Here is an 11,088-nt window from a genome sequence, read left to right as displayed (position 1 = left end):
GGGGATCAAACCCATGTCCCCTCATTGGAAGCGTGGAGTCTTCACCACTGAACTACGAGGGAAGTCCCACCATATAGCAACTTGAGTGAGTGAAGTCGCTCAGTCGTGTCCGAATCTTTGTGACCCCGTGGACTGTAGACCACCAGGCTCCTCCGTCAATGGGATTTTCCAGGCAAGAGTACTGGAGTGGGTTGCCATTTTCTTCTCCAGGGGATCTTCCCAACCCAGGGATTGAACCCGGGTCTCCCACATTGCAGGCAGATGCCTTAACCTCTGAGCCACCAGGGAAGCCCATTCAGCAACTTACTAAGCATTTATTTCTTCAAGGAAGCTGGTCAGGCAGATGTGACACACTCAGCTTCCAGATAAGGGAATCCAGAGCCTAGTGTTCTTGCCCAGCGTCACAGAGCTGGTGCTTTAGCTGGAATTGCAGTTTGCCCTCCAGACCGCCTGTCTCCAAAGAGACCCCTGCCACTTGGAAGGGGTCTGGCTGTCTCCTGGGGCATTCACTCCACCCACCTCATGCCAGCCTGGCCCATCCCACCGCAATAACACCATGAGCCCTTGGTACACATTACCTCATTTATTCTCACAACATGCCTGTGAGGTAGGGAGGGGCGGGGACTGTCCCCATTTTACAGAGGAGGAAATTGAGGCACACAGAGGTCAAGTGACTTGCCCAAGGTCACAGACGGCGGCCAAGCTGGAATGGGCCCTAGAGCAGGCCCGCAGTTCACCCAGGCCCCCTGCGGTGGGTGCTGGACAGAGGATAGCCCCAATACCATAGTCGTGGAGCGTGCAGCCTCGTGCACAGAGCTCGCTGCGGGCCAGCCTCACCTTCTCCCTGCCCCCTGCCCACCCTCCCCTTACCCTGCAGGCCTGGACCATTGCAGCTCAGGGCTCATGACACCCTGGGAGTGGGGCTGGGGAGAGAGAAGGATGATTGGGGTAAAAAAATAGAAAACTCAGAGGCTGGGCAGATGGGCCCATGGTGGGGGTCAGGTGAGAGTCCAAAAAAAAAGGGGGGGGAAGGGCTGCTTACACACAGGGTATGTATTTTTACACACACTTGTACACACACCTAGATATAGTACATGTAAAAATATATGCTATTCACACACCCGCCTCCTGCCAGGTGCCCCGAGAGCCAGCGGTGGCGCTGGTGGGCATGGGTGAGCAGAGGGGCGTTTGTTAAATATACACTCTAAGGTCTATGTGCATATGTACACATACGTACAGACACAGCCGCCCGCCCCTCGGGTACTGTACACAGGCTCGGCCAGGGGTAGACCACCCCTGGAACGTGGGGGCCCTCTCTTGAGTGGCCCCAGCAAGTCACTCTTGAGTCATACATTTTTGCTGAAGGAAGGAAGGGGCTGGAGAGAAGAAAAAGGCGGGAGTCTGGAGTGTGGTAGCTGTGGTTTTTATCTCATCCTTGCCCCCCCCAAGACCTCAGCCCTCCTCCTGGTCTCAGAAAGGTGAGACCGGAGGCTGCTGCAGCACAGTGGGAGGGCCGCTTCTGCTGAGAGGAACCTGCAATCGTGTGCACGCGCGTGTGTGATTGTGTGTGAGCACTTGGTGGGGGAGGGGATGCGTGTCCATCTCCCTGTCCTCTGGGCTCAACCACACAAAGGGCTGAGAACCAGAAAGCCGATCGTCAGGATGGTGACCCCTGTGTGAGCTCTGAAGGGCAAAGAGAAACGTAAGGATGAGAACTCCACGGTCAGAGCTGGGTAGCCGGGAGGAGGAAGGGCAGGGCAGGCGCCCAAGGCTGCCCCGGGCTGTCATCATCTTGTAAACAGGCTAGTTTAAGCTCTCATTAGACAGAATGAGTAAAAAGACCGTGGTCTGGAGGCCGGGCCAGGGAGTTGCCAAAGTCCATCTATCTAGTCCGCCGCGGCCAGCGAGAGGAGAAAAAAAAGGTTCCTAGTTTCATGTTTTTGTTGATTTGTGTGTGTGTGAAGTCTCCATAACCTAAAGCTTGGAGGGACCCAAAGAAGCCAAATCGTGAGCCCTTGGATGCGTCAATTTGAAAGTTGGCTCAGGGTCTCTAGACAGAATAACCATACTAAAGGTTGAGAAAATTTTGTTCCATTTGCATTTAGTTTGTGTTTTTTTTTAATGATTTAAAATTGTTTGCTTCCTGGTCTCAGAGCCGGGTCTGGGCCTCAGGGACGTAAATCTCGATGCTGTCCGCGCTCTCTGTGGCTGAGTTCTGCCGCACGGAAGCCGCCCGCTTGGCTGCCAGGAGTCTCTTGCGGGCCTCCTGACGCTGCTTGTCCCCAGCATCAGAGGCCTTGTCGCGGCTCATTGCCGGCTTGGATTTGGCTGGCTTCTTTGGGACCGGAGGGGGTGCTTTCTTCTCTTCCTTTAGTGAGACAGTGAGGAGGGAAGAAAAATAAAATAAAGGTGCCACCTTGTATGTGGCGGCACTACCACCCACAATATGCTGGCAGCTGGAGTCTCCACCCCAGCTCCCCTGCATTGGGCACAAGCAACACACATTTGGAACCAGGAAGCCACAAGAAGCAATGATGGTGGGAAGAGCACAAGGCACAGGAGCAAACAGCAAGCTTACAATCCTGGTGTTCTGGTAGGAGGGGACGGACAGACCACCTCTTCCCACCCCTGCTTGGAACCACTGAGAGCCCAAAACTCACACAGGAACCGCACAGCCAGAGCCGGGATGTAAATTCAGGGCCTCTGACTCCCAGATCACACTGCACATGCTGTTCTAGGGGATCAGAACTCACAAGGGCCACAGTCCAGTACCCAACAACCGAAGGGGGCGCTGGGCACCGTTTCACAGATGGAAACCCGGGCCTCAGGGATGAGGCCAGCCTGGGAGGCAGAACCTGGTCCAGACCCCTGGACTCCTGGCAGCGTGGTCCTAGGAGAAGGACCCCTTTTCTGCCTCTGGCATTTCCAACAGCTGTGACTACACTAGCGCTCCAGGCTGAGGGCATGTGTCTCCCAGGAGTCCCATTTTCCGAACATGCAGGGCAGGAAGGCATGCTTCGGGGGCAGCCTCAACTACACAGAGCCAGCGGCATGCTGGACGAGCGCCGAGCATGGACCCCGCACACTGATGGACGTGAGCCCCCAGCTCAGAGACGACACACGGAGAAGGGAGCCAAGCAGCACTGACCGATGTGGGCAGCGTTATTGCCGACCAGGAATTTGTCCCTGGACTTCCCCTCCGCACTGCTCCATGCTCACCTTCCTCTTCTCGGGGGTCTCCACCAGCTGCCAGCTGTTGGCCTTGAGGTGGTAGAGTTCATCAAACTTCATGCTGATGTCCTCGATGGACAGCTGGAGCAGGTCCCAGAACCCTGCCAGGTCCTGGGCCGTTGGACGTGGGTTGGCATCAGGGTTCTGTGGGACAGAGCAGGGTCAGTGGGGCCAGCAGGGCAAGGAGGCAAGTATGGTCTCCTGGCCCTGCGTGGCTTCTCACGCACATGGTGACGAAGCCTTTGCCACCTCTGCCGGGCTCTGGTCAGGAAGGCCTTCGTGGCCTACTGTGTGGCTGGCGTGTGACTCGTCTCATCTTATAGGGAGAAGGCAGCGTCACTCCCAGGTCAGTGTGATTACAGACCCATGGGGATGCCCTCCCATCATTCTGTTCTCAGCCAACACATTCCTCATCATGACTTCCTCGGTGAACCCCCAAACCCCTACTGGTCCTAGAGACAAACACTGGCCGTTGTCCCCCAGCCCTGGCCGGACGGAAAGAAGCTCCCCACAGGAATAGCTGCCACCCGACAGGTGAGGGTGAAGGAGAAGGGAGACCCAACAAGCCTAATGGTGGTAATTTCTTTAGTTCTTACCTTGACTGTCTTCTTAGGTACAGAGTATGTTGTAATAAAAAGTGCTAACTGATTTTTAACTTCCCTGTGTCTATTTTTACACAGAGTTCACTTTTCTATTTCAGAAGGTATTAGACACCTGAAAGGACCACTCCTGGCCCTTTCCTTGTGGGCACTGTGGCTGGGGAGGCAGGACCTTCTCCATGTCAGGGAGGAGGTCACAGAGGCTTAGAGGCTAATCCAGCTGGGGGCTCTGGCTGGGAGACCCGCTGTGGAGAAAGCAGAATCACACTTACCAAGTTTTGCTCACAGAGGCCCCGGAACTGCTGGAATTTCTGCGACATCAGTAGCTGGGCACTGCCCACAGCACTGAGGACTTTCCCTAAGACTGAGAGAGAAGGGGGCGAAGGCTGAGCAGAGCTCCAGTCTGCTTCCGCCTCCCTCCCCACCACCTCAGGACACTGATCATTATTTGCTGATGGCAGCCAGTCTTCATTTTATTTACACAGTAATTAACCCACTAGTTTCTAAGGATATTTCATGGCAATAAACCAGAAAACTGAGTTTAAATGGAAAAAAAATTTTCAGGAAAACAAATTACTACTATAGGCTCAACAGGAAATAGAAAATCTGATTAGACCAATAACTGTTTAAAATAACTGAAGCAGGAGTTAAAAATCTTCTCTAGAAAAAGGAACCAGGCCTATATAGTTTTATACGTGAGGTTTTTCAAAACCTTCAAGGAACAGATAACCCCTGTTATATATATTCAAATTCTTCCTGAGAGTAAATAAACACAGAAAATGACACAGCTAATTTCAGGAGCCCTGAGAAAAGATAGGACATGACAAGAATAGGCCACTTTCATTACGAATGCAAAAGTCTTACAGCAAAGAGCAGTGTTAACCATGAAGTGTTCAGCCCAGGAATACAAGACTGAAGTCTTTTAGTGTGATTTCTGGTTTTCAAGTGGCAGGGGAGACTTTCCTGGCGCTCCAGTGGTTAAGACTCCACACTTCCAATGCAGGGGGCACGCATTTGATCCTTGGTCAGGGAACTAAGATCCCACATGCCACAGCTAAAGAGAAGCCTGTGGGCTGCAACAAAGAGCCTGTGTGCTGCAGTGAAAGGCCCCCATGCCCCAGCTGGGGCCGGACACAGTCAGGTGTTTTTTTTTCTAAAGTAAAAAAATTAATTATGTTGTATGTCATCAAAATAATAAAGTAGCAGGAAGACAATACTATCTCCTGACCCCCTTAGAAATCACTGAAAAGCAAAACAGTAAATAAATCAAGATGCACACTGCCTCCTGGTAGAATCCGGAGCACGGTGTATGAGAGTGTCAACGTGCAGTGATAGCCACGCAGGGAGAGTTCCTGCAGTTGAAGGGCTCAGATAAAGGTGGCAGTTTTGAGTTCTTAAAAGTGGCATAGCTTGAAATAAAAAGGGGTATGGACTGCAACAGGAGCTTCCCTGAATCTGATTCAGCACCAGGGGTGGGGGGCAGGGGGCAACAACACTGCTGGTAACTGCCCTCTGGTGTCCTGGAGAGAAGACCAAGCTGAAGGGCACACTGTACCCGTCACCAGGCTGAGGAGCTCCTGCCAGCCTGGGACACCCTCCTGCCTCCTCCCCCACAATGGTCTACTTACAACAGCTTATCTAGGAGGAATTTCACCTCATTTAGAAATTAGTTATGACAAAGGAGCCCACGTAGGAGCTCGACATAGTACAGGAGCAGCAAACGGCAGGTAAGTGTTCACCAGGAAGTTGTTGCCAGAGAACAGATGAAAAGTGTGACTTGTAGCCACAGATATTTAAACAGCAGTTCAAAGCAGAGACTGAAGTGCCCTGAAAAGAGATTTAAAGAGCATGGAAGGAGGTAAGACATGAGCTCTGGAACTATGCAAGAGAAAAATCAGGCATCACAGAAACAAGGGCCATGATGGACACAGCACAAAGAATAAACCGTAATGAAAACCAGTACCGATGAGGGAACAGGAGTGGAAAAGCTCCCGGTGCAAAACCCTTACACTGCTAAACTGACATCTTAAAGCTGCCAGGAATAACTGCAGGTAGTGGGTGTATGTACCTGGCTTGGTCTAAAGTAGAATGGGAATAAAAGAAGTCCCTTTTGAAGAATTCCTCATCATAAGACTACACTTAGGTACTTTTTTTTTCTTTAAGAAATAGAAGAAGCAACTAGAGGACTTCCCTGGTGGTTCAGTGGCCAAGACTCTGTGCTCCCAACATAGGGGCTTGAACCCGATCCCTGGTCAGGGAGCTCGATCCCACATGCGGCAACCCAGACCTGGTGCAGCCAAACAAAATAAATACTAAAAAAAAAAAAAAAAAAAAAAAGAAGCAAGTAGGTGTATTACAACAAAGAGACTATTTAAAAGAAAGTGACTGAGAGAGCGCCAAAGAATTGATGCTTTTGAACTGTGGTGTTGGAGAAGACTCTTGAGAGTCCCCTGGACTGCCAGGAGATCCAATCAGTCAATCCTAAAGGAAATCAGTCCTGAATATTCATTGGAAGGACTGATGCTGAAGCTGCAGCTCCAATACTTTGGCCACCTGATGCAAAGAACTGACTCATCTGAAAAGACCCTGATGCTGGGAAAGACTGAAGGCGGGAGGAGAAGGGGATGAGAGGATTGGATGGCATCACCAACGCGATGGATGTGAGTTTGAGTAAACTCCGGGAGTTGGTGATGGACAGGGAATCCTGGCGTGCTGCAATCCATGGGGTCACAAAGAGTTGGACACAACTGAGCAACTGAACTGATACTGACTGAGAGACATGGAAGAGAGAGGGAAACTTAACATACATCCGTCAGAGTTCTAAAAGGACAGAGAAAATGGAAGAAAAGAAATTTCTTCAGAGTGATCATGACTTAGGATATGACTAGAAGAACCACCCCATCTCATTTTATGCTTAGAGAACCTTGGTACTAAAGACACGGATGAGAAAGGAAAACTACCAGCCAAATAATCAAGAATAAAGGCAAAATTATTAAATCACATATTTTAAAAAGTGCAACAATGTACTAAAGTAATATAACTCAGCTGGGTTTATTCTGGTACTACAAGACAGATTCAATATTAGAAAATTCTAATAACTTCTGATTCTGGCTATGAAAAACCAGTTACTATCAGATAAACTGAACTTAAAACCCCACCAAAAAACTAAATAACATACTCAAAACAACAAAATATCTCTTTCAAGGCATTAAAAAGTTACCAAAGCAGCCAGAATTTGAGAGGCTAAGATTTCAGTAAGAAGGGAAACTATAATCAGGTGAGTCTGATGGTCTGTTACCCCAAGGCGCCTCCCAAATTTATAGGCAGCAGAAAGCTGAGTGCTAAGACAACGAAGTGGTGGCTGAGAGTCTGAGAAGCTGAGCAGAGCTTGTGGTAGTTCCACGGGGACAGGGAGACCAAAACTGGAATTCGGAGCTACAAGGCAGACAGGACTTGGGGGAAAGCACCTCAAGCTGAGCAAAGCTTCCAGCCGTCTTAAGACAAAATTGGAGCTCAGTGTCTGCCAAGAAGGAGGGGTTTGGAAATACCCGAGGCTGTCACAAAACCCAGCTCTGAATCAGCTGAATCCCATACTGGATTAAGTTTTTCTCGCCCTATGCAATTGTCTGTAAGAAGCAAAAGTAAATCCATTCTTGAAGAACAGAAAATCATTCTTAAAAAAAAAAATCATCCTGGGTCTCAAGTTATTTCTGTAGTTTTCATATACAGTTTCTGGTGTTGAATAAGAATTACCAAGCGTGAGGATTCCCGGGTGGCTCAGTGGTAAAGAATCCGCTGCCAATGCGGGAGACACGGGTTCGATCCAGTTGGTAAGGAATCTTGCATTGCATTGGATTCCTTACCAACTGATCGATCAGGTTCGATCCCACTGATTGCAACAGATAGGTTTTGTAGATTAATTACAGCTAAACTATAAAATAATCCAGCAGGAAATGTCCAGATTGAGGTCCAGAGGAGGAAATAAAAGAAGGAAAATTCGGAAGAGAAAATGAAGAAACAACATGGCAGTCTAAAATATGTGTAACTGGAGTCCACAAGGAGAGAAGAAATAAAATGGAGCAGAGATCTGAGGAAATGATGGCCGAGACTTTACTGAAACTGATGAAAGTTATTCAAGCTGAAGATTCAAGAAACCCTGTGAGCATCAAGTTGGAAAAACACAAAGTAAACCATACCTAGGTATCCTAGTAAAAATGGATAAAACTCAAATACAAGAGAAAAATCTTAAAAACAAAGGGGAAAAATATTATTCTTCAAAGCAGCAGCAGGAAGACCGACTTTTCAATAGAAAGTCTGGAAACCAGAACATAGTAACTTTTATAAATAAAAATGCTGAAAGAAGATCAATACCTACCTAGAGTTTTATACTTAGCAAAAAATACTGTTCAAAAAAAGAGAGGGAAAAATACAGACATTTTAAGACAAACACTGCATTAATATAAGTACTAAAGGGAGTTCTTAGGGCACAGGAAAGTGATTCTCATAACCGCAAGCACAGAAATAAAGGAGTAAAGTGTTACCAGAAAGAAAAGAGTAATTATGTGGGTAATACTGATTGTATAAAACAAAAATAATGTCTTGGGGGCAGTTAGATCATATTTATAGAATGGAAATATCTCACGGCCATAGTACACATGATCAGGTCCTTGCGTTATCTGTGAAGTGGTTAAAGTACCAATTTAGTCTTACAAAGTCAAGGATACAGAGTAACTGCTAAAAGAACAATAAGCTAACATGAGCAAAGTGGAAATAGATATCTGATTAATCTAAAAAGAAGACAAGAAAGAAAAATCTATCAATAAATATACCACATTACAGATTAGAAAAACCATATGATTATCTAAATAGATACACAGAATTCCATTAAATTCAACAATTCTCTTAACCAGAATAAGCATATTTACAACAGACCTATAGTAAACCTCATACACAATGGTACCATGCTAAAAGCAATTCCTTATTTACAAATAAGAATACAGCAGTATTTCTAGATACAAGATCAATAAAAAGGCCAAGAGCATTTCATCAACCAAAGAAAAAGAATATAATAACAAAAATACTACTTCATTTCAGTTCAGTCGCTCAGCTGTGTCTGACTCTTTGACCCCATGAAATGCAGCACGCCAGGCCTCCCTGCCCATCACCAACTCCCGGAGTTCAAACTACTACTTACATCCTTCCAAAATTAAAATACTAACCTAATGAATCTTTAAACAATATGGAAAACTTCTATGTGGAAAATATAAAATTTAAATGAAGGACACTACAGAAGACCTACATAAATGGAGAGACATAATCATGTTCTTGGATACAAAAGACTCATTCATAAACATCAATTTTCTATCAAACTGATGTACAGATTCTATATAATTCCAGTCAGAACCTCAACATAGAAGTTAAAAAGCCAAGTCTAAAATGTATATGGAAAAAGCAAAGAGCCAATGCCAAGATATTCCTGAAGAACAACAGGTTGGAGGAATTTGTCTTTTCAATTACAGTAAGTCTCCTATGCACGAACCTTCAAGTTGTGACTTTCAAAGATGAGAACACGCGTCCCGTCAGGGTCGGGCGGGGGTGTCTCCCCTGCCGACGCCGTTCAGCTCCGCTGTCTGCCACCGCCTCTCTGTCCTCTAGTCAGTAACGCCTCCTGCCCTTAGTGCCAGCCCCTGGATGCCAGCTCTCGCAATGTACTACTTGACTTTTCAAGCTACTGTACTGTAACATTAAAAATGTTCTCTTTACTTTCTGTACTTGTTTTTTATGTATTATTTGCATGAAAAGTATTATAAACCTATTACAGTACAGTACTATATAAATGATTGTGTTAGCTGGATACCGAGGCCAACTTTGTTAGACTTATGAACAATCTCGACTTACAGATGTGCTCTTGGAGTGGAACTCATTCATATGCAGGGGACTTAATGTATATAAAAAATCCTAAGGAATTCCCCCCAAAACAGTGAGGTTGCAGCATATGAGACTGAGGTACAAAAATCAGTTGTGTCTATATAGTAACAGTGAATAGCTGACAATGGAATGAAGAAAAACTTCATTTACAATACCATCGAGCAGAATAAAATATTTAGGAATAAACTTAACAAAGAAATATGACTTGTCCACTGAAAACTGCGAAACAGTATTGAAAGAAAATTTTAAGAACTTAAATGAAGATAGCCTATGTTCATGTTCAGAAGACTTAAAAGATGATACCACCTGTCAAACTGAATTACAGATTTAACACAATCCCTATCAAAATAAAATCCTATCTGCCTGTTTTTTGAGGAAATTGACCATCTGATCCTAAAATTCATATGGAAATGAAAAATGAAGTATGAACTTTAGAACTTCCTTTAGTGAGAAAATGAGAACTAACGATGAACTTCTTTTACTTGAAAAATAAAATTGGAGGATTCACACTTCCCAATTTCAAAACTTATTTCACAGCTACAGTCATCATGACAGTACAGTACTGGCCTAAGTATACACATGTACATTGATGCAGTGGAATAGAGTCCAGAAATAAACCCTTACATTTAGTCAGCTAGTTTTTGACAAGGATACAAGACTATTCAATTGAGAAAGAAGAGTCTCACTAATAAATGCTGGGACAACTGGATATCCAAATGTAAACAATGAGGGTGGACCAACACCTCACCCCATATACAAAAATTAACTCAAAATGGATCATGGACCTAAATGTAACTACTAAAGGTATAAAACTCTTAGGAGGAAACAGGAGTAAAATCCTCACGAGGCTGGATTAGCAATGGCTTCGTAGACTTGACAGCAAGTCACAAGCGACAAATGAAAACACCAACTGGACTCCATTAAAGTTAACCTGTCATGTTTCAAAGAAGACCTACCAGCAAAAAGTGGAAACCCCTGATGAATGGGTAAGCAAAATGCAGTATACCCATACAATGGAGTACTATTTAACAGCAGAAAGGAGTGAAGTGCTGACATGCTATAGCATGAGGAAACTTCAGAAACATCAGGCAGAGTGAGTCCAGACCTGCAAGTGCACACCGCATATGAGTCCCCTCACAGGGAATGTTCAGAACGGGCAGCTCTAGCGAATGAAGCAGATCCGTGTTTCAGTGCTTGTGCTCAGTTGCTAAGTCGTGTCTGACTCTTTGTGACCCCATGGCCTGCAGCCTGCCAGGCGCCTCTGTCCCTGGGATTTCCCAGGAAGAATACTGGAGTGGGCTGCCATTTCCTACAGAGTGATGGCTGAATG

At 46.0% G+C, this 11,088-nt stretch overlaps 1 protein-coding gene across 8 annotated transcripts in view; it reads right to left on the bottom strand.

The window, feature by feature from the left end:
- Nucleotides 1–568: 568 nt before the first annotated feature.
- Nucleotides 569–11,088, bottom strand: part of DLGAP4 (DLG associated protein 4) — a 199,107-nt gene continuing 188,587 nt past the window's right edge. For all 8 annotated transcript variants that reach the window (XM_027977154.3, XM_027977156.3, XM_060397779.1 and 5 more), the window contains 3 exons: nucleotides 4,103–4,194; nucleotides 3,220–3,375; nucleotides 569–2,368 (listed from right to left, as the gene is read on the bottom strand). In XM_027977154.3, the coding sequence (XP_027832955.1) occupies nucleotides 2,150–2,368; nucleotides 3,220–3,375; nucleotides 4,103–4,194 (467 nt within the window). In that variant the 3' untranslated portion in view covers nucleotides 569–2,149. The remainder of the gene's footprint in view (nucleotides 2,369–3,219; nucleotides 3,376–4,102; nucleotides 4,195–11,088) is intronic.

This window comes from Ovis aries, chromosome 13 (assembly GCF_016772045.2).
Source record: "Ovis aries strain OAR_USU_Benz2616 breed Rambouillet chromosome 13, ARS-UI_Ramb_v3.0, whole genome shotgun sequence".
NCBI classification, from domain to species: Eukaryota; Metazoa; Chordata; class Mammalia; order Artiodactyla; family Bovidae; genus Ovis; species Ovis aries.
Note: the sequence above shows the minus strand (reverse complement) of the source record. Positions and strands in the feature narration are given on the sequence as shown.